At 37.7% G+C, this 24,728-nt stretch overlaps 1 protein-coding gene across 1 annotated transcript in view; it reads left to right on the top strand.

Moving 5' to 3' along the window:
- Positions 1-24,728, top strand: part of CRB1 (crumbs cell polarity complex component 1) — a 275,514-nt gene that overhangs the window by 187,407 nt on the left and 63,379 nt on the right. The window contains exon 6 of the mRNA XM_020971747.2: positions 15,224-16,180. Coding sequence (XP_020827406.1) covers positions 15,224-16,180 — 957 coding nt within the window. The remainder of the gene's footprint in view (positions 1-15,223; positions 16,181-24,728) is intronic.

Raw genomic sequence — 24,728 nt, 5'->3', positions numbered from 1 at the left:
AAACAGCACCATGCACTTTTTCCTTAAGCAGAGTAGCACTTACTTCAAAGATGCCTGATGCAGAGTAGAATAATGAAAGGAATACAGAGGACCAGCTTTACCATTTACTACCTGTGTGACCTTGGGCAAGCCACATAACTCACTAGGCCTCAGTTTCCTCATTTTAAAATGAGGGGGGTGACATCTAAAGTGTCTTCTAGTCTTAAATCGATGATCCTATTTTCTCAATCTTCAAAGTAGGTTTAAATTTCCAAAAAAAAGAGCATTATCTCTCATTTATGAGGCTGCCTGACCATGCTGCCTAGGGCTAATGAACACATTGCATCTGTGTTTATACTCCAACCACCAATGCTAGATCTAACCTCTGTAAATCTGGGGAGAAAGTGAATGAGCTATCCGTCGTAAAATATACATCAATTGATGATGAGTCTATCATAAATTGACTATGTCTGTCCTTCAGTGACAGATTCTTCAGAATTAGTAGGACTGGCCAAAGCTTGCTTTCTGCAGCTCAATTCACTTTGGGAAAGCCCTAACTGTTAGGAAATATTTCTTTCATTTTGGACTACTTTTGCCTCTCTGAAGTTTCCACCGAGTGTCTCCAATTCTGCCCTCTGGGTTTTGAAAAATCAAGTCTGATATTTCTTCCACATATTCAGACTTTCAAATACTTGGTCAACTGTAGTATCTAATAGGTACTTAATAGATTCTGTATCATTGATTGAACTATCACATGCACACACCCTAAGTTTTCTCCTCTCCTGGTTCAACTTGATAAGCTCTTTCAACAAAACTTCATGTGGTTCAAAAGTCCTTCATCATCTTGTTCACCTTCCACTGGCTGATCTTTAGCTTATCATTGTCCCATCTACAATGTGACACCTAGTACTGAACACAGTACTGCAGGTATATTCTGACCAGAACAGAGTACATGCATATAATGATGCCCTTTTTCCTCCAGTAAATGCAGCTCTTAATACATAATGATGGGATTTTTTGACTGCCATAATACACATTTGACTAATAGTGAGCTTATGGCATGCTATGTGCCTCAGATTTTTTTCATCTCCCCCATCTGTGATTAGCTCAGTAATCTTGGATTTATGAAACTGATTTTGTGAACCAAAATTTCAGATTTTACAAGTATCTCTATTAAATTTCATCTTATTAGATTTGGGGTCCTAATAATTATCTAGCATGTGAGTTATCATTCCCAGCTAAGCATGCCAAAAATGTCTTCATTACAAATCATTGATAAAAAGATTAAAAATCACAAGGCCAAAACGAGATCTCTATGAGAAATCTCCCTCTAAATGGACATTGACTGATCAATGACTAATCTTTTGGTCTGTTCATTTACCCAGTTTAATATCAAGTTGATTCTATATTATTGTCTAGCCCACAATCTCTCCATCTTGTCTACAAAGATTACATGAAAGACTTTGTCAAATACTTTGCAGATATTGAGGCAAACAATTCTCTTGTAAAAAAGGGAAATTAATTTACTCTGACATTGCATATTCTTGAAATGATACTCTTTGTATTATTAACACTTCCCTTTCTAGATGTTCACTGACCATTCATCCCCTTTAATAATAAGTCCTGGGATTTTGCAAGGTATCCAAGTAATATTCACTGCAGACTCTATTATCTTCCTTTTTCAAAAATATCAAAATAATTTTTACTCTCCTCCATCACTATAGCAACTCTTCTGTCCTTTATGATCTTTCAAGGATCACTGACAGTAGCTCAGTCATCATATCTACAATTCTTTCAGTAACTAGGATATCTTCTGTTAGTGACTAATTATTTAAACTGTGGAACTGTCTTATTACCTCTTTATTTAACCATAAATTTCAACTCCTTATTAATCATTTATTTTGTCCTTCTAGTCCAAACATCATTCTCTGTGGTAAAGGGAAGAAAATAAAGGAAGGAAGGAAGAAAAAAAAGAAGAGAGAAAAGTTGATCAGTTCTGCCTCTTCTATATTTTCTGCACTGAATAATCATCCTATCCTTTCTTTGATACTCTTTTCTCCCAATTAAAAAAAAAAGCATTTCTGTTTTCCTTAGCACTCTTCCCTAGCTGCAGCTAATTTGTAGCTTTATAACTCCTATTTCTAACAGACATCATAATGTTTTTGTACATATTTGCTGCCTACCCTTCTCTCCATCACCTACTTAACTGTTTGAAATCTAAGTCAGTCAATGAATTGGTCTTTTTAAACAATTCCCACTTTTATTCCTCATGCAAAATAGTGTCTTTAGATTTTTGTCCATGAGGGCTTACCATCCTTCCTGATCTGACTTCTGCTTTAAGAAGAAATGAAAGAAACAAGCATTTGTGAAACACTTACTTACTATGTGCTAAGTACTGTGCTAAATACTAGAGGTACAAATACAAGTAAAAAAATAAAGTCCCTGCCCTTAAGGAGCTTACATCATAAAAGAGGAAGACAACACACAAAAGGGAATTGAAAAACGAAGATTGGTAGGGAGGAGGAAAGTACCTAGTGCAGGGGTATGGTTGTAAAGTCCAGAAGGAAAATGAAGGTGGGCCAGCCTCTTTCATAACTGGATGCTCTAGGAGCAACTCACTGATGGGAGAAGGGAGAGAGTGAGTCTTGTGGAGAAATAGTCCAGAGTGAGCAGACTTCAATGGCAGTTATGCTGTTCCAGGACAAAAGGTCCCAGGCTCTGCAAGAAGTTCCAGGGTGAGCTAGGAATATAACTTCATGGTTTTGAAGTCCAGAAAGTCAGAAACTAGATAAGGAGAAAAATTCTCTAAAATTTCTTTGGATTCCATTTAATCTTTCTCTAAATCCTTTGAAAGCTGTTCTCCCTCAGTCTAGGGTATAAGTGTGTCCATTCCCAGCTTTCTTTAACTCTTTTGGGAATTATAAGATACAGCAGTCATTCCCCCTCCCCCATCTCCCTAAGGCTTCATCATTTCTACTTCAACAGCCCACTCTTTTACACTGATGAGAATCAGGCCAATAAGAACAGCTCCCACCATTGCTTTCTCCATCTATTGAAGAATGAAATTATAATTAAGGCAAGCCAAGAATGTCTTAGAAGCTCTGCTTTCAATAGAGAGAAACTCTAGCAGAAGTTCTAGTAACTGAAGTTTTGCATCACCAAGATAGAATGCTTCCATGTCAGTCTTATGACTGATTTCCCAAACTCCTCAAATATTACCTCTTCCTTTCCAGGTGATCTGTAACATATTCCCATGGCAATATCACTTTTGTTTCTCTATCTACTCATTCTTGCCCAAATGCTTCTGAATTTTAGAGGAGATAGTTTTTCAATCACCTCACAGACTCTAAGCGAGGACTGAAAGTTCCCTCCTATAAGAAATGCACATGAACTTTGTAACATGAATTTTGGCTGTCCAGAGACCTCTGATTACTTATTGACTCTACTCTACATAGTTCTGACTGCTCCAAGATAATAAAGATTCCACATCACTTGAACTCATCCTAAGACATTTCTTAGACAAAATAGTGAAGTAGGTGAAATATATATTAAACATACTTTTCCCCTTCACAATCATTTCCCATTGTTACATTTCTTCATTTATTTTTCTCTTCCTTCCAGGTGATCTATAGCATATTCACATGACAGTATCCCTACTGTTTTCCCTCTACTCATCTTCCTATAAACATAGATCATTGTATTTATCCAATAAAGGTATTGACATAATTTAAAAGATCAGTATTTCTGTGTTGGACAGTTCAGAGAGCTAAGCATGCTTTAGGTCTATTGCGTAAGCAGAGTAATTAAGTCTTATGCTAAGCTTTGCTGACCTGGTCTGGGGAAATGCACAGCCAATAAATACAAAGCTGTCTATCTCAACTCCTTAGAAGAACTGGGTGATTCTAGAAAACAAGCTTTCATTTCTGGAAATGTTATAAAATTATCACAAATTGGTTTTGCCAATGACTTAGGAGTTTGGAAAGTCTTCTCTACTTGAAGAAAAATGTTTGCAGCCACCTCACAAATTTTTCTTCTTGCTATACTCACAGGTAACTCTCTTGTCTTACTTCTTACAAGAAATTATCAAATCATATCTTTCACATTTTTTTAAAAGATTTTGCTATTCAACAATGTTTAATAACTAAAGTTAATTTCCTTATTAGTACATTTCTTGGTTGACAATTAGAATACTTAAATTATGAAATTCAGGGCAGACATTGTAAATTAAATCCAAAGTTTCTAATTTAAAAAATGAATTTAAATGATTAAATCAAGGAAATATTATAATTTAACTAAAACTTAAGGAAATTAAACAGCTTAGATCATAAATATCTATAGAAATCAGTTCCCACTAGCTGTTTCAATAACAACATCTAATAATAATATAAGAATTACTTTTAAATCTCTTCAATGTATAGCAATAGTATCAGGGTTTTTTGTGTGTATTAATTAATGTAATTTACCCCAATATTCCAATGGATCTGTGATCTCATCAATGTGGATTTTTTTCTTTCAAAGATACAGAGCACGAATGGATAGAAACTTTAGGATGTGTCAGGTAATAAAATATCACATAAGCATAATTGTTTTAAAATTTTTATTTTCAATATTAAAAATTAGATTCTTGAGACCAAGGAATACTGAGAAAAGAAAAATTTAAAAATCATAATATTTATCTCAGCAGACAATTTCAATGCACAAACCCAAAAAAACAGTAGCTTTAGAAGTTTCTTTCTTAGACCACATATACTTGAGCTAAACACACCAGCTTGGGCACAGTTAAAAAAAAACAGCCAAGATGTCTGAATGACACACACAATCCTATAAATATTGCTTAATCTGTTCATCTTGATTGACAGTGGACCTTGCTCTTTGTTTATCATCTGTCAACTAGCTGGCAAAGAGGTTTCATTACTTTTCCTGTTTTTATTTTTCTATGTGTATCAAATAAGATATTTTTGACCTTGTTTTCCCTTTGCAATGTCAAAGTCAAATTGCTTATGATGTCTATGAAGAAGGAGGAAAGGAGAAAGGAATAAGTATTTATATAGCATCTATTAGGTGCCAGCTGCTGTGATAAGTGTTATATAATTATTATCTCACTTAATCCTCACAACTACCCTTTGAGGTAGGTGCTGTTACTATACTGATTTTACGATTGAAGAAACTGAGCAAACAGAGGTTATGTGACTTTCCTAAGGTCACTGGCCTCTGAGGCTAGATTTAAAATCCAGCCTTCCTGACTCCAGGCCCAGGATTCTATCCACTACATCACTTAGCTACCTCTAAGGATGGGCATATATTAATATTTATCTCTTTATTTTTCATGCTTAATTCCACCGATCGTTTAGACTTTTAGTACGTTTATGTTCAAGTAGACCAGCATATACATCTTTTCTCTCTGCATTTCCCTGAAACTAACCAATCAATAAGCATTTGTTAAGTGCCTATTATGTGTCAGGCATTATCCTATGCTCTGAGGATATAAAGAGGAAATCAAGGTCCCTGTCCCCCCAAAATTAACATTCGAATGGAAGAAACAACTTGTACATATATGAGGATATACAAATTACGGTTTACAAGGAGATCTTAGAGGTAATGACACTGGCATCTTAGGAGGACCATGAAAGGCCTCCTGAAGGTGACATTTAAGCCAAATCTTGATAGAAACAAAGGATTCAAAGAAGCGGGTGGAGGAGGGGTGAGAGAGCCTTGACAGGAGATGAAATCATGTGTGAGGAAGAGCAAGTAAGTCAACATGCCTACATCATAGAGTGCACAGAAGAGAGTAATATTTAAGAAGGTAAGTTGTAAGGAGTTTTGCACATTGTAGTCGAACCCATGGTCTTTTATGAGGGCACCAAGTGAGGAAGAGTAGAAAGAAAATATGGGGGTGGGGCAAGTCAGACCCTCAGAGGACATCCACAGTTAATTGATGGAGATCTAGCAAAGGAGATAGAGGAGAACGTAGGAGTTAAATGACTTGCCCAGAGAAAACAGGAAGGGAAAAAATGTTTTATCAATTCACAAGCATCCCTTAAATGTCTACTAGTATGGGCACTGTGATAAGCACTGGGCATACAAAAGGAGGCAAAAAAGACAGTCCCTACCCTCATGGAGCTTACAATCTAATGAGGAGGTAGTGCATTTCAGGCATGGGGCAGGGGTGAGGGAAAGGGCAAAGGCACGCAAAGAGAGGAATGCCATGTAAGGGAATTTCACAGCACACAATGCAGTTTAACTACAACATAGTACGTGACTTGGAATAATATGTAACCACTCTGGAAAGAGCCACATTGTGAAGGGATTTAAAAGCCAAAAAGAGGAATGTATATTTTATCCTTGATGTAATAAGCTTAAGGTTAGAGAAGAGGATGCTAATGGGGACTGGCCTCTACTTTCTTAATGAAGTATGAGATGAAGTCCTTTGCTGGGAGGAGTGGAAAGAAGAGAGGGAATGATAAGGGAGAACAAAAGAGAAAGATTTAGAATAGCAGTTGCAGGAAAAGTGATAGTCAAATTAGGCAAAAATAAAGGATTACCTTGCATCAATGAGGAGTTGAGGTTGGATAATATTTTTGTTGTGTGATTTGGAGTCATATGTTTGTCTCCCGTATCATCTGATCTGTTTCTTTAGAACAAGGAATAGTTTTCCATTTTTTGTCCTAGTTAGAGGTCTTGGTTGTATCCACTTCCTTGAATTACATTCTCAAATTTATTTTCTTTGTTAGCCTGTGCTTTGGTCTATAAACATCTGAGGTTTTGACAATTATTGTTCTATACCTCATTTCCAGTTATTTTCTCCTATGGATTTCTGGGAGACTATTGATATCCTTGTTTCTATGTCATAACTGTCCCTCTCCATAGTATCTACTTTAACAATTAGATCTGGACATATTCCTCACTCCTCTCTACATTTTAACATATGAATCATTCTATTTGCTTGCCTCACTTAATGAAAGGTGTAACTTTCCCAAAGTTTACAAAGATCACAGATGAAGAGTTGGATGAAACCATAGGAACCAGTTTGTCCAACCTACACTTGAACAAGAATCCTTTCTAAAAGATACCAGACAAGGGAAATTTCAGCCTTTGCTTGAGATAGAGAACCTATGAGGTGTGTGTTCCATTTTAGAAGAGCTCTGATTGTCATAAAATTTTCCCTCTAATCAAGCCTGAATTTGCCTTTTTGCAATCTCTGTTCATTGCTTTCTCCCCTTTGGGACAAAGAAGATCAAATTTGATCTCTCTTACGATGATAGCCCTTCAATACTTGAAGACAGTTCACGGCCCTGTACATCTTCTCTCCTCCAGGGTCATTTCCTTCAACCAATCCTCATGTGGCATCATTTCAGGTCCATAATCTGCCTGTTTGCTCTCCTCTGGATGCCTTCTAGCTTTTCAATACCGCTCCTAAAATGTAGACCCAGAATTTTTTTTGAACACATGTATGCAGCTTTACATTTATCCCTATTTAAATTCATCTTTATTAGATTTGGCCCAGTGTTCTAGCCTCTAAATACCCTCCATCTTGACTGTCTTCCAGTGTGTAAACTCTACCTTCTAAATCTCAACCATGCCTTTATCCAAATCAGTGATAACAATATTAAATAATTTAAAGCCAAGCAAAATTCATTAGGGCACTTCATTAGAAAATTCCATCCAAGATGATACTGAGCTATTAATCATTATTCTTTCAGTCTACCCATTAAACATTAAAAAATCTAATTGTCTTATTGTCTAGAAATCTTTTCTCCAGATATAGCATGAGAGAGACTTCGTAAAATTCTAAAAATCTAGACAGGCTTCATGTGAAGTATTCCTTGATCAGCCAGTTTACTCACATTGTCACAAAAGAAGAAGAAAGAAGAAGAAGAAAGAGGGAAGAAGAAGGAAGTAGAAGTAGTAGTAGTAGTGGTAGTAGTAGTAGTAGTAGTAGTAGTAGTAGTAGTAGTAGTAGAGTTAGTCTGGAATGCCATGGTCTTGAGACAATAATAGTTGCTAGAAATAGTAATAGTAATCTGTGATTACTATTTTCTTTTCTAGATGTTCATTGATCATTTCTTTAATAATACATCCTTGAATTTTGCTGGGAATCAAAATTAATCTCATAGCCTATAGTTTGCATTCTTCATTTTCTTCTTTTTAAAAATAAAAAGGACTTTTGCCCTTTATCAATTCTGTAGGGCTGTGAAAATTCATCATGATCTTTCAAAGGTCATTGACCATGGCTCTGCAATCTCATCTGCCAGTTCTTTTGGTACTCTAGGATACAGTTCGTTTGGATCCAATGACTTGAACTCACCAGAGAAGGTAGGGGCTCTCTTACTATTTCTCTGCTCATTTTTGGTATCACCTTCCTATTAGCCATACTTGCTCAGTGCTTCCTAACCCAAAGGACTGTAACAGATAATTAATAAGGCATATTCCAGAGTTGTAGTCATATGCATTTTCATTCTATTCTAAAAATTCCATTTTTTTTTCAAAAATAGGAAAGGATCATATATATTGTAAATGACACAAAAGTGCTGACCTAGGAAGATTTTTCATGAAATTAATTGCAAAGATCTGCTTTTTAAAATTTCCCCAAATTCAGCATTTCCAAGCTATCTTTGTACAATATTGAAGAAATTGTGCTGATTCCTCAGTAGGACCATCTGGGCAAGATGTAGAATTCTCCTCAAATCCTTATGTAAAACATTTTTAAAAAATCAAGGTTATGACTTTTTTAAACAAGTAACAAAAAATCTACGATGTTCTTTTAGGGAAAAATTATGAAAATCTTACTTAAAACAGGAAATGCCCACTTGATAGAATTTGCCCTTTCCTACCACATATAGTACAATGAGAAGAATCTTAATTCGGAATCTGAGATCCTTAGTTCAAATTCTACCTCTGACACTCAACCACCTGTGTGACCTAGAACAAGTCATTTAATATCACTGGACCTGAGCAGCCTCTGAAGTCTTTCCCAGCCTCAACTCTATGACCCTATAATGGAGTGAATGGAATGCAAATGTGTATAATGCATATATTGCAGCATAAGTAAGTATAATTCTTTCCTGGTGCCTCCTAAAATAAAAGAAGTCCATTTTGAAGTCTAACATTGGACATTCCAAAGATATGGGGAAAATTCACATGGTCTTATCAGGGAAGGTGTTGAACTTATCATTGCAATCTAAAACTTTTGGAGCCTTCCTGAAAAGGAGATAGACAAATATTCAGAGCACCAAGAAGCTGCTTGTCCAACGAGGAATGAAAAAGATGAGCCACAAAAGCTGTCAGATGAGAGAGCATCTAATATGGATTAGAGTAAGAAGAGAAGATTAGCACTGGCTGTTACTGTTCAGTCATTTCAGTTGTGGCCAACTCTTCATGACCCCCTGTGGGGTTTTCTTTGCAAATATACTAGAGTGGTTTGCCATTTCCTTCTCCAGCTCATTTTACAGATCAGGAAACTGAGGCAAACTTGGTTAAGTGACTTGCCCAGGGTGACACAGCTAATAAGTATGTGAGGCCAGATTTGAACTCACGAGGATGAATCTTTCTGACTCCAGGACAGGTACCCTATCTACTGTGCCACCTTGCTGCCGTTATAGAATTAGTGACTTCCTACTCAGGCCAACCATTTATGGACCTTATAACAGTAAGAGAAGTCTGTTGTCATGTGTATAACAAAGCATCTCCCCAGATTTATCAAAATGAATGATTACTTCCCATTCTGGTGACTCATAAGGGCACAAAGCATACCACCAGTGAAATATAGAAAGAATTGCCAAAGATTACAGAGGCTCAAGCAAGCCACTAAGGACCATAAGGACACTTTTCCTCACTGCTGTTCCTTAAAGGAAAGGGGAAATATTGATTTGGGAAGTGAACAGCTGGCTAAGAAGATGATGTCACAGATCAGAATTTGGATATCTGGATCACAGTTTAAAATATAGGAATGACAGGGTCTAGACCAGGAATAGGGTACTACTAATAAAGATTGAGTAAGAATTAATTTTCCTCATGTCTTACAAATCTAATCAGAGGCAATAAGCTAAAAACAAAGAGTAAGGGCCAAAAACTGGCTAGGTATAATCACCAAGCTGGATATCACAGAAAATCCCTACAAGGAAGGAAGAATATCAGTTTAAACACATAGAAGTTCATCTGAAAGACAAAATCAAAGAAAAGATCATAGCACAGCATACCTTCTGTGCAATCTGAACTCACAGATTTAGAAGTTGGGTCTCCAGGGGGTGACTACTGCCAAGTTCTAGAATTCCCTATGAGTCTATACTCCTAAAACTATGAGTCATCGGTGACCTTAATTTTAATAGCTAGTAGACATGATTAGCTCAAAGACATTTACTAAGATGGCAGATTAACTACAAAAAAAAATTGCTACAAAACATCTCCACCCAAACCCTCTCCCCAACCCAGAACCTAAAGCACACTCTCCCATACTCTATTCTCTGAGCATCTCTGTGAAATTGCCCAACTACATTATAACTGACCCCAGAGATTCCAATCCTTTCCTCTCTGGAATTTCGACCCTGGAGCCCTCTTGTCCTGACTGGTGATTGCCTCTCCTGGTCCACAATTTCAGGTAAATCCAAACTGTGCTTCATTTCCCTCCCCACTCTCTGGCCATCTCCTTGACAGCTTTACCAGTGTCTTGCCTCCACAGGTATAATAGTTCCTCTGTTCTCACCCTATTTTCTAGTCCTGAAACCATAATTACCTCTTCCTTTGTTCCTAGATGAGTTGTGTTAATCCACTTCACTATGGCCCAACTCACCATTGCTTTAACTTTTCAGACCAAAGTGCTCTTCCCTGGCCTCTGCTCCCTCCCCTATGTGGTTTGTCTCTCCCTATTAGAATGTAAGTAGGCAAAGGAATACTTTTACTTTTGTATTTGTATATGCAGTGCTTAGCACATAGTAAGCATGGAACAAAATGCCTTTTCATTCACTCCACAGCATCCATAGGAAGAAAGAGCACAAACTTATAAAGTATTCAAGTGGTAAGGTACACACATCGGGAATATGTGTAATCAAAGCAACACCTCTTCCATATTTCTGTGCCCTGATGTCTTTTCCTTTCTTATGGTGTCCTCACGTTATCATCACTGGGTATAACATCTTTGTTGTGGTAGTCACTCAGTTGGACTTTCTGAGCTGACTCCACTATATAGCTTGACTTTTGCTAGTAAGGACTAGTTCTTTCTTGAATCCGTAATCAGCTTTCTTCTCTCCTATACAACTTGTGGGGTGTGACTTGAATTGCTTTGGAAAGATCGTCATGTTCTCTTTGTTCCATCTAAAAAAAAATCCAAGTGGTTCCTCTGACACTGAATGAAGAACTCTCTTCTGGATGGGCACTGTGAATGATCCTGATGAAGAAGCCAGATGGGGTTGGCTATTATAACCACTTATTTATTTACATTCTGGTCCCAGCAGGTTATATACTTCTAACTCAAATCTATTCTAAGTAAAAATTACTCATCTACTTGCTGATCCAGAATTAGATTGAGCTTCATTATGCCAGGAGGTATAGTCACAGAACCAAAATATACATAAAATATTCATCAATCAATTGTTTTATTGAAGAAATGAAGAAGTATTAGTGTTGTTGATAATTGTATTTGTTCATTTGAACTTCAAACAAAAGACTCACAAATGTCCGTGGTAAAAGGGCTTTTGTTTGCTCATTTCTCACTGCTGATTTTTAAAAATTAAACTCAAATAGACATCATATCTTTTTGCTTGGTATCTGAAGTGGCCAGTGACAGTTCAATTAAAAGAACAAATGAGAATCTTTCCCACAATGAACTGTTTCAGCCATTTAATCTATCAAAAGGAGTGGTGTGGTGCAACTGGGGAAGAAGAATAACTGAGACATAAACTCTTTAAATCTGGAAGACGACTTTATAGACATCGTCTTTAGCCTAAGTGAGAAGTAGTAAAGGCATAATTATCAACATTTTACATATGAAGATACTGAGGCTGAGTAGTTAAATGACTTGCGCATGGTCACATAGCAAGTAGAAGTGATAGAAAGAATGCAAACATAGATTTTCCTGTTGCCAAGTTCAGTATTCTGTCCCCTCTTCTCATACCACCTCACCAAAATTTGTGATTATTTACTCAAAGAGTACACTTGGTCTTGCTAAATCAGAACTGTCACTAGGCAAAATAGTGAACTTGGTTTTCAGTAGCTTCTCACCTTCCTCCTACAGAAAATATTTCTTCCCTGTTTTTGTGCCCCCAAGCTCTTCAGACTTAACTCCTTAAGACCAGGCCATGACTGCCCAGGCTTCCCCATTGCTGCGATCCTAGAGAGACTTCTACTATAACCCTGAAATTGAGGTCAAGCTCACTGGGCTATAGTTTGAAGATGCTATTCTTACCACCACCTGTATTTTTTTAAACAGGAGCATTTACCTCCTCACCCACCTTGAGTTACTTCTTTTATTTCCCAAGACTTTTGAAATATTCATGATAGGGGTTCAACAGCTGTAGCCAAGGATAAAGTTCACCTGGACCAAGTGATTTTCCTTTTCCACCTCAGATTCCCCTCATTTTTCCCATTGAAGCCTTGTTTCTGTTTCCTCTAGGGGCACTTTATTTTTCTTAGACAATCTAAAATGTAGAAAGGTGTTCCTTTACCTTTTTTTTACAGTTAGGAGATCATCAACTCATGTCTTCCATACTTCTGGGCCCTGATGTCTTTTCACTTTTTATGGTTTCCTACAATGATTCCTGTCTCCTTCCAGTGGTTATAAGATCTCTACTGGGCATCCTGAGTCTGTACCTCTTTATAGCTGCACTCTAGGCTACTTCTCTCTTGATTCAATAATCAGATCTCTTCTCTTGAACACAACTTGTGGTGTAGAACTTGGATATACTTGGACTGAGGTAGAAATACAAATGGTGCACATTCAGGAAAAATCACTGATCAATTCCTCCTGCTTTCCATATCTGAAGTACTATTCTTCATCTGGCATTATAGCCTAATCCCTGTGGTATCAAATTGGTGGATGTAACTGTCTATATGGTGTGTTTCCAGATCAGTAAGTCTAAGCCCCTGAAATACCATAGAACATAAATAGATGCCAGTAAAAAACTTCTGGCATGCAGAGTCCATAACTTATTAATCCTTGTAGCTCCTCTAGGACCTATCACAGTACATTAAATGTAATAAATATTAATAAATGTTTCACGGATGAATGAATATCCTTAGAGTTATTCTTCTGTTTGACCCCAGAAGGCCAAACTAGGGACAATGTGTGCAAGCTGCAGAGAAGCACATTTTTGCTTAATATAAGGAAAAACATAACAGTGAGAGTGATACAAATGCAGAATTATCAGCTTCAGAAAACAATCAATTTATTATGAGACCTTGGTCAGTATCAGGGTAATTAGAGGTAAAAAATTATATGTAGATAGATAGAGGGCATAGAGTGAGGTGGAGATGAAGGGGTGATATCTAAAAAATAAAATTAAAGGGTGTAAGAGGATTATACTGGGAGAAGGAGAAATGGAGGGGTAGAATGGGGTAAATTATCTCATGCAAAACAGACAGGAAAAAGCTTTTACAGTGGAGGGGAAGTGGGGGAAGGTGAAAGGGAATGAGTGAATCTTATTCTCATGGAATTTGGCTTAAGGAGGGAATAACACACACTCAGATGGGTATGGAAATCTATCTTACCCTACAGGAAAATAGGGGGAAAAGGGATAAGAGTGGTGGGATTATAGAAGGGAGGGCAGATGGGGGAGGGGGTAATCAAAAGCAAACACTTCTGAGGAGGGACAGGGTTAAAAGAGAGAACAGAATAAATGGGTGGCAGGATAGGATGAAGGGAAATATAGTTAGTTTTTCACAACATGACTGCTATGGAAGTGTTTTGCATGACTACAACGTATAACCTGTATCAAGTTGCTTGCCTTCTCAGTGAAGGTGGGTGGGGAGGGAGGAAGGAAGGGAGAAAATTTGGAGCCCAAAGTTTTAAAAACAAATGTTAAAAATTGTTTTCACATGCAACTAGAAAATAAGATATACAAGCAATGGGGTATAGAAATCTATCCTGCCCTACAGGAAAATGGAAGGGAAAGGGGATAAGAGAAGGGGGAGTGGTGATAGAAGAGAGGGCAGATTAGGGGAAGGGGTATTCAGGATGCATTCTGTCTTGGGGTGGGGGGGGGCAAGATGGGGAGAAAATTTGGAACTTAAAATCTTATGGAAGTGAATGTTGAAAACTAAAAATAAATAAATTTTAAAAAACAGAAAACAATTCACTTTATCGAGTATTTATTAAACACCTACTTTGTGCTAGACACCATTTTAAGTGCCAAGGATACAACAAAAAGAAAACAGACCTGTCCCCAAAGGCTTACTTCTCCCTCATCAGAGATCTTCAAGCAGAAGCTAAGGACCATTGATCAACAGTGTTGAGGAGATCGGGTTTGGGTTGGATTAGACAGCCTTTGAGGTTTTGATGCCTCCAACATTCTATGATTCACAACCTAGCCCCTTTACTTTGCAATTTTTTTCCCCCTTCATGACCTTTACAACCCAGCCATATTGCATCACCTGCAACAGTCCATCTGTCATCACCATGCCATTGCATTCACAGCATCACCTCCATAAAGAGGGGCTTTCCCATATCTAAGCTGCTACTACCATTCCCTGTAGGATTAATCTATTCTGTATCTTGGGTGTACTGCTTTACGTTTGTTGTCTCTCCCATTAGAGTGTGAGCTTTTTGAGACCAGGAGCTGTTTTGCTTCTCCTAGTATTTCCAGAGCCCAGCATAGTGTCCAGCACTTAAATGCTTATTGATCGCTGTTGATTGATTCTCTGATTTCTATCTCAACTTCTCTTGAAAGCAATCAGTTATTCTATTATGAAGTCTAAAGATAAACCAATTCTAAACAATCGCTACAAGATAAGTTCACAGTTATGCTGATGCCTTCCCTCTGAGACTATCTCCAATGTATCCTATACATATATCTTGTCTGTACATAGTTGCTTACATATTGCATTCCCCTTAGATTGTAGGCTTAGTAAGGGCGGGGACTGGTTTTTACTTTCTTTGTATCCTCAGTGTTTAGCACAGTGCTTGGCACACAGGAAGAACTTAATAAATGCCTGTCAACTTGATATAAATACACATTTTGGCATCTTCATACTTAAATGAAATCTGAATTTCTGACCTAAAATCTACTCATTCAAAATATTTTCTTTCATTTACCAGGGATCCGCTGCGAAGATGACATTGATGAATGCTCCTCAAACCCTTGTGAGAATGGTGGGACGTGCGAGAACTTTCCTGGGAATTACACTTGCCATTGCCCACCTCCAGACTTCCAGGGGATAGTTTTTGGGGGAGTGAACTGCCGTGAAATTTTTTTGGGCTGTGCCCGAAACAAATGTCAGAACAATGCGATCTGCATCCCTTACATACAAAATGGCCAACATGAATACAACTGCCTCTGTCCACCTGGCTATTCTGGATCGCTCTGTGATGTTATCACTACCCTTTCTTTTGAGGGTAATAGTTTCCTGTGGATCACTAGTGTTCCAGGGCCAATCAAGGATTCTATCTTTAACATAGCCCTTAGTTTTCAGACTGTACAGCCATCAGCTCTTCTGCTCCTTCGAGGCGATAAAGACACCTATGTAAAACTTGAGCTGTGGAATGGCTACGTCCACCTATCGGTTCAAGTCAGTAATCAGTCTAAGGTGTTGCTGCACATTTCCCATAATACCAGTGATGGAGAATGGCATTCAGTGGAGGTAACCTTAGCAGAAGCCGTTACCCTTACTTTGCGCGACAACTCCTGTGTAGAGAAATGTGTCCATAAAGCTCCTTCTCCAATTGATAGTGACCAAGTGATGATTGCATTTCAAAACACGTTTTTGGGTGGTTTGCCAGTAGGGAAGACGAATGACGCTGCTGCTCTGCTCAGCATCTATAATATGCATTCTGCACCTTCATTTGTAGGCTGTCTCCAAGACATTGAAATAGACTCGAATCTCATTACTCCCGAGAACATATCAGCAGGCTCATCTTTCAACGTCAAAGCAGGCTGCAATAAAAAATATTGGTGTGAAAACCACCCTTGTCAAAATAGGGGACGCTGCGTCAACTTGTGGCTTAATTACGAGTGCGATTGCTACCGGCCTTACGAAGGGGTGAACTGTTTGAGAGGTAAGAATGCGCTATCCATGCCCAAAGAGGGTTAAGCCACAAGGCAAAGCAAGGAGGACAAAGCTACCTGCTTGTTGTTATTGCCGTCTAGAAAAACATAACAAATGACCCTTTTGGACCTTTGCTGCTGATTGTCCACTGATGAGAGAAAAATAAAAAAGAGGAGTTAGCAATGTACATTAGTTATTTTTGAGTTTCATCCGCAGGAAGCCAGGGCTTCACTCACACAGAGATGTTAAAATAAGCCAATAGCTCTGACTCATCCGTTACTTTCATCTCGGTGTTTGTAAAATGCCATTAAACTTTAATCATTTGCTGGTGATTAGGGATCTACTTTAAGTCTAATTTGACAGGGAAATACTCCTCAGGGGAGGGGGCCTCAGAAACCTCCTCTGTGACTATTGAGTACAGGCAGACTCTCCTTCCTATTTTACTTAATGCTGTTCAAGTGAAGAAGCCAAGTCAACAAGCATTTATTCAGTACCTAGCTTGTGCCAGGCACTGTGAAAGAGCTGCAGGATAATTTTTACAAAATCACTTGACTTCTCCAAGGGGTTATTTTGCAGAGTAACATCAGAGAGACATTGCAAAACCTTTGAGCCAGATGGTTCAAAAGGGGGAAGAAAGACACAATCTTAACTCTCAGCAAGACCCAGGAATCTGTTGGCTTTGTTTGCTTGTTTGCCTTTAGCATGATCCAGCTAGAAACAGATTGCAAAGTCTTTAACTCTCAACCATTTCTTAGAGGCAATGTACACGGTGGGTAGAAGGTTGGTCCTGGAGTTAAAAAGGCCTGAGTTCAAGTCCTCCCTCTCACGATTACTAGCTATATGGCCCTAGTGCCGTGGGTAAGTCTCTAAGACTCTCAAGTCTTACAGACAAGTTGCCAGTCTGCATTTGTGGACAGAGTTTCTACAAAGGAGGTTCCCTGGTCCAATGAAATCAGAGGTCAGTGTGTGACAGTAGAATGGGATCATAGCAATATATACACTCTTTCTTTTCACTTTTAATATTATTATTAGCAGTAGTATGGTTATGATGCAGTGACAAAGCCTGAAATTTGATTGCAACAGGCTGCTTTGAAGTTTTAGCAATAATTTATCCTAAGGTTTGAAAAGCAATGTGGCATGTAGACAACATCTGGTAAATATGTGTTTCTCCTTCATATGAATGGGAATTAAAACCATGCATGGCCAGCATAACCTTCTAACAATATAACCTTATAAGTTAAGAATTATTAGAAACTATTTAGGTTTCTTTATCTCCACCCCCAGACCCAGACTGCAATATTCTGTACAAATCATGGCCCTGTTTCATTCTAAGGGAAGGATTCTAGATCTGTGCAATATTTTAAATGGAATGGCAGTTGCAATATGTGGAATTTTTTTAAAGGATGAGGGGAAGAAACACTCCATTTAGGGGGACCCTAAGCAATGTTTCCTTCTTTTTGAAGAAAAGTTGCTGCCAAGGATTTAATTGACACTAGGCAATATTTTCACTACATATTCAAAATAGCAAACAGATGTTGACTTATTTTGATCAACTTCCAGATGTAGTGACCCATGAGGTTAATACTGACCGTGCTGATGCTAACTGTCCAAGAAAAGTAGGTTCAAGGGATGTTTGGTTCAGTGGCCTGTGGTTTTATTTCTAAGATCTCTTTTCTTTTTATGGAAGAGAAATAGAAAATTTGGGGTACTAGGCTGTGTTTTCATGATATATTTCCTCTCCTTTCCTACAGCATCCTTTAACTTCCCACACCATTCAAAATGTTCTCCCTTTTAACCGCTTGGAAAATTCAAGCTTGTTTAATTGAGAGATTACCCCCCCACATAAGACAAGGGGAAAAAAACCCCTTTTCTTCCTGAAAACTGTCATTTTAAATTTAAAGCATGCATATATATATATATATATAATATATATATAATATATATAAAAATATATATATTATATATATATAATGTATATATAAAAATATATATTATATATATATATAAAACCTCTTTTAACAAGCCAATAGAGAAAGCAAAAACTAGTCAGTTATGATATTAAAACATTTCATAAGTCATTATTAATAAAAATTATCTGTTGGGAACCAACAGGGTTTGTTCCCATCACTGACTATGCTGACAAGGCCACACTGCAGAATCGGAGTAGTGAAGAACTTCCAGAATTTTTTTTTATGTGTGTGTGTGAGAGAGAGAGAGAGAGAGAGAGAGAGAGAGAGAGAGAGAGAGAGAGAGAGCATCTCTCCCTCTTCCTTCCCCACACACTTTACTACTTTTTAATATGTGGACAATGGCCTCCAGATGAATATGTTGGTATAGCAGAAGCCTCCAATCAACAATTTGGTTCTGACAGTTTCCTATAAGGATTCTTGTCTACTCATTGATGGTTAAATATAAGCCAACAACCCTCTAAACTCCAGTTTAATATGCTAAACCAGTAAACACCAATTAACTTACTTTTTGGATACTGTCTGGCACATGCCAGGTGATTAAGTGCTTGTTCGATGACTGGTTGATGAACAGAATATACTACTCTAGAGGGAACTTGAGAAACTGATAAGATATATCAAGAAAATATCTGCTTACAGTGTGTGATTTGAGGGATTAGGAAAGACAATTGTCCAGAAAATTATCCCCACTGAGGTGTCTCAGTGTTTAATATTCCACTATTAGAGCTTCGTTCCTTTGGATTATAGGATTAGATATCTAAAACTGAAATGGATTTCAAAGGTCACCTAGGCCAATTCCCTCATTTTAAAAATGAGGAAACTGATGTCCAGAGAGATAAAATGACTTGCTCAAAGTTTCCCAGGTAGCAGAGACAAAATGCAAACACAGGTCCTCAGACACTAAAGGCAAACCTCTTTCTACTTGACTCCAAATGCATTTTTGGTATCAAGAATACCAAATTAAAAAATAGAGTAACACTACTAAACTAAAGTTAGATGAAAGCAGAGCCCCACAGGAGTCACAAAATCTATAATGTGGCCACAGAAATCACCTAGCCTACTCCATACAACATCCTGGATGAAAACCCACCTACTTCATAGGTTGCTTAGTCTAGCCAGACAGTATTCCAAACATAATGAAAGAACATCCTGATGGATGAATAGCCTGGAAAGGGGGCTTTGAATTAGATGACTAAAAGTAGCATGCCTAGAACTACTTTAACAGCGCTTCACTTTATCTTCCATGTCCCCCCCCCCATCTGCAGATTTCTTTCATCACTGGAATGTTATCCTTGTGCCCCAAACCCCCGCAACAGCTAACACTGTAAACCTGATAAAGTGGCTTTTCTGTGCAGAAGAGAGCAAGAGACTTTTCAGGACATCTCATTTTTAAACACTCCGCCCAACTTTTCTTACAAACTATTAAACTGTCTCAGAAATTCCAATAGTTCAGCCAAGGGCGACAGGATGAATAAAGTCAACACATATTACATTTTGAGAGCCATAGGATGTGGGGCTGGGGAAAAAGAGACAGACAGAATTACAGGCTGGAGCATCAGGATGTTTTAGATTAGGCCACAGTTATATATGTGAAGATAGTATACAAGTGCCCTATGAATGATACACAGGTCACAGCAGTGGCTTTTAGTAGAGAAGCCTGCACAAGGTATGCAGCTACAATTGTCCTAGAAGGCTAAGAACAGCATGATTCATCGAGTTGGAAAGAAATGGGAAAGTGGAGGAAAGGGAGGTGGAGAAAATACAGCAGAGGAGAGAAGGACACTTCTTATCCATCTTGGCATGGTTCCTACCTACAAAAAATATCTACCTCTTTGTTCATTGATGAGATTGTGGTAGCCATCATTTATTGGATGATTCTGAGTTTTAGCCAAGAAAACACATAGAGGAAAATAGTAATATTCACAAACACTAAATATGGGTGCAAAATATTGTTCTAAGCGAAAAGGGAGACAGAAAAACCAAACAGTCTCTGCCCTCAGGGAGTTTACAATCTAGTCTAACCTTATAAACTCTAGAGAAAGGGAGAAAATAAAGGAGTAAGTGACCTGAAAGTCCTCAGAAGAGAAGGTATTGTCCTTGCATAATCTAGATGAATAATAGGACTACTCTGGGTTCTAAGTATGCCCCAGGTGGTGAGGGCCAGCTACTGATCAGGGTCAGGAAAGCCCCTTTGGCTATCTTACACTATCCAGCTAAGAAGCGCCTCCCTTTAGAGTCAGCTGATATCAGAGAAAGAAAATAGTAAATAAGCTGAATGTGTTGTCATGGTTGCAGGTACTGAGCCAGTACAGGTGCATATCATAGTAAAGATTCACAAATGATTAGAAAATAATTTTCATTCTAATGATGTTTATAAAATCTGAGTTCAAATCCTGCCATACACATTTATGCTGTGACACAAGGAAAGTTACTTTGCTCTTCTGTGAAACTAGTTATGATAATAAACCATGTCACAGGGTTGTGAGGATAAAATGAGAAAACAAGCTTTAAATCTGTGTATGTATATATGTCTATACATACATATGTATACATACACATACATATATATATATATATATATATATATATATATATATATATCCTTTTTATTAAAACTACATCGTTATATGGTATACACCTATTAGTGTGTGCTGGTAAATGTTTAAAAACAGGATCTCCAAAAGGGCAGGACATACTTTTAAGCTGAATCTGCATTACTAACATTTTCTCCATCCCTTTTTAAAGTCTAGACAATAAACACAACAAAAAATCAAGCCCTGATTGGTGGTGTTTGACAGTCTCTGAGGTGTAAATGCTCATACTGAATATTCAACAAGCAGCTATCCTTACCTGGTTCAAGTAGATTCCAGCATTCCTTTGTCACCCTTTTGCAGAGCTGGGACCCCGAGGACTATTAAATAAGCAAACTATTAGGCTAATGAAAATGATCTCAACAAAGGCAGAATTTTCTGATTTGACGATAGTGGAAATTAACAGGTTCCCCCAAAAGTCTTCTTCCAATGCTTCACCAAAGCATGGAGGTGACTCTGCCTTCTCAAAGAGGGTGCCAAGAAAGTGTCAGTTCTAGCAATTCCAAACATGTTAGAAAGGCTTCAAGCAAGGGCCCAGCAATAGACTGTGTGTCTATCATCTACAGATCAGCTTAGCCAAAGCAGGAGAGGCTCATTGTCAGATTGGCTTCAGGGTGATGCATTTAGCCATAGCTATTCAGAAAGTCTAGCAAGGCACAGGGGACCTGTGTTGTGATCTTTGTTGGGAGAATGAGTGAGTACCCATACTAGTGTAATCATCATTCCTTAAAGTTATTGAAGTAATGGGCATTAGATTGTTAATAGGATTATAGGTTTAGAGTTGGAAGAAATCTTAGAGGCCATCTAGTCCAATTTTCTCATTTTATGGGCGAGAGAGGTTGAGTGAGCTGCACAGGTAAAAAATGGCATTGCTGGGGTCTAAAACAAGGTCCTCTAATTTCAAATCCTGTGGGGTTTTTTTTCCACTAAGTGCACTTTAAGTGTGGCATTCAATAGTTCATGGAAATTCTGCAAAAAAAAACCTCATTGGCCGCTTTTGATAATTAATTTCAACTATTCATAAGATAGTTAATTCCATAACAAATACAAGTTAGGTGTTAAGTTCAAGGATACAAAATTTTGAAATTCTTTTTAAAATTATATTCCTCACACTAAGCTATTTTGCAGAGGTGAAAAATAAATATTTAAACTTAAAAATCAGTGGTAAGGATTACAAGATTAGTGTGACTAATAAGACAGGGGAGGATAGTGGGACAATATTATATAAAACATATAATAGGAGTTTCAATCAAAACTATAACAGTACTTCTTATTTCATACTTTGTGATCACAAGTTCAATAACATGTCTGAGAAATTACTTAAAACTAGTCACACTTAGAATCTTTTATGAAGCATGCTTCATTTAACACTGCCTTAACACATTTTCTCTGCATTTAGAAACCCATGTATTTCTCTAATGGTGTTTTGCTTACACAAAAATTGCTTAAAATGCAGAATCTAATATAGTCTAAGAAAAGAAAAGAAAAATGATAGGATAGCTCTAAGGCTAGAGTATGTTGGGCTTAAAACCCCATCATTATATCTATCCTAGAAACGGGATGCTGTAATTCACTATAAGTCTTTGCTTTTGATTCACAATGTTTAAATAGAGCCACTTTCCATGAATTCTCTTGGGTACTCATATATAATCACTGCCTTCTCTTCTAGGCAATGTCACAGTTATTAATGAAGATGTGTATTGAAGCTTTTGACAATCCTGGAAAGTTCCTTAAAGACACAGTGATCACTTTAGCAGATCATCACTGTATGTGCCCTGAGATTTGTTAATAAACTTAATAATTGTTCTTTTTCATTTTCAGTTAAAGCAACATTTTCTGTTTTGAAGCAGGGCTTTTAGACTTTTTATAGAGCCGCCCCTAGCCCAATATGGTCATCAGGATCTATAGGGCCAACCTTTGTTTTCTGAGTCTCTTTAAGAATAGTTCAAGAGAATTCATTCATCTTCAGATGACACATCTGAGGCTCCTGAATTTTCTTGATATTCAACCACCATGTTTAAAAAAAAGCTGGGAACAGGGGATAAAGCCTTGAGCTCAGGGTCAGTTTTAATAGCAGCTTTGTTGCTACCCATTGGTCTTTAGGAAAACATACTCAGTCCCTCTAGGCCTCAGCAACACTTTCCCCCCGAATTTGCGCTTCCTTCTACCTTTTAGAAGCTCCCACTGGGTTCTTCTGGTTAGGGTAGTGCTCCTGCTTGTTCAGAAATTCCCTCAACTATGCTCTCCCATTTGTGCCTGAAGTTCCAGAGAATTCTCCACAGGCTTCACCTTTCTTGTACCCTTCATTCTTCAAAACACACCTACTCTAAGACGCCCCTCCAAATCCTGTGTGGTGACTCTCTCATTAGAATGTGAGTTCCTTGCTAGTCGATTTTTTTTTTAATGGTACCAACAGCCCTTAACACAGTGCCTGGAACATAACAGATGCTTAATACATTCTAACTGACAAACTGACTAGCTAGCTAATCCTGTTATGCAATTCAAACCAAGGCATTAATGTTGAAGCATGGTTGAATGTCTTACCTTTCCTGGGTAACATTTGCATTATTACATGAGACTTCCGTGTCTTAGCCCAAAGGCATAAGTCATGTGGAAACTTCATGTAGTATTCAGGACCAATAGGGTATGGAGGTCTTCTGGTTCCTCACAAATCATACCACATAGACAGCTGTTTATTCCCTATAGAATAACGTTAGAGAAGCTGATAAGGAAAGCTCCCTAAGAAAAAATAAGCACTCTCTTTAATTTGTCTCTGGAAATGGTGCTGCAGGCATCCTAAGGTGATGGGCAAGGACCCCTGCCACCCCTGAGGTTGAGTGTTTCTGTGCTGACCCTCAAATCCCTTGAAGCTTTAAGGATATTCTTTCCTATAAAAATATTGCAGTGTTTTTGGAGCTATTGCCCTTCTCAGGAAGGTTATTTCATCTAACAATATGCTTTGAAAGCTACCCGTGGTTGCCTCAAGCAGGTGGTCTCCAAATGCAGATTCAAAATGCCTTACCCCTGGAGAAAATAAAACTAGTGCTCTGGAAATGTAGCCTTTTAGGCAGTGGGTTTTCAAGCCAGATGATAGTTTAAGCAGGTTTACTGTAGTTCAGCTGTAAGAGAATTGACCCAAATCTTTGTCCAATTTTTGACTAAAGCAAAAGAGATTTCCCTAATTTAAAAAGTGGACATAGATTTAATTTTTTAAAAAATAGCATTTAAAATGCAATTCAACTTGATTAACATTTATGAAATATCTAGTACATAAGCACTGGGACAGGTGCTAGGAGACCTTAGGAAAGTCACTTTTTGGGGCCTTAGTTTCCACAACTGTAAAAGGACAGGTTAAACTAGATGACCTTTAACATCCCTTTTAGCTCTACACCTATGATCACATGAAATACAAAGACTGACAAGACACAGCTCCAGTCCTCATGGAGTTTTAATTAAGACACATAAATAAATCATGGAGATAAACACATTCATGTTCCAAATGCTCCACGAGGTCTGAGACTCATTTCTATCTGGGGGGGATCAAGAAAGGCTTTATGGGAGAGCTGGAATGTGAGCTGAGTCTTAAATGATAGGTAAAAATTAAGCAGGTGCCAATGGAAAAGGAGGGGGCACTTCAGGCATCAGGAATAAGCAAAAACTTCTGTTATTTCTGAAGAAACACAGTGAAGTTTCTATATTATAGGGAAATGTCTAGTAGGTCAGTTTTGCTCAAGTTTACACTTGAATGTCTTGATTTTATCTTTGCATTATAAAATTTTAAGAATAGATTATAAAATAGAATAGATTTGGATTATAAAAATTTAAGAATAGATATACCTTTAAAACAATGTAACCTAGAAGGCAGTAAGGGGAAAACTATAAAAAGTCTTAGACAAACCTGCCAATCTGCCTTTTAACTTTGTTTTTATTCATTTTATGACAACATTCAGAGGAACTAGCTGATTTTTAAATCAAATTTGGTACACAATTAACTAGATAT

This window comes from Phascolarctos cinereus, unplaced genomic scaffold (assembly GCF_003287225.1).
Source record: "Phascolarctos cinereus isolate Bilbo 61053 unplaced genomic scaffold, phaCin_HiC Scaffold_5;HRSCAF=322, whole genome shotgun sequence".
NCBI lineage: Eukaryota > Metazoa > Chordata > Mammalia > Diprotodontia > Phascolarctidae > Phascolarctos > Phascolarctos cinereus.
This window is presented reverse-complemented; position numbering and strand designations above follow the sequence as displayed.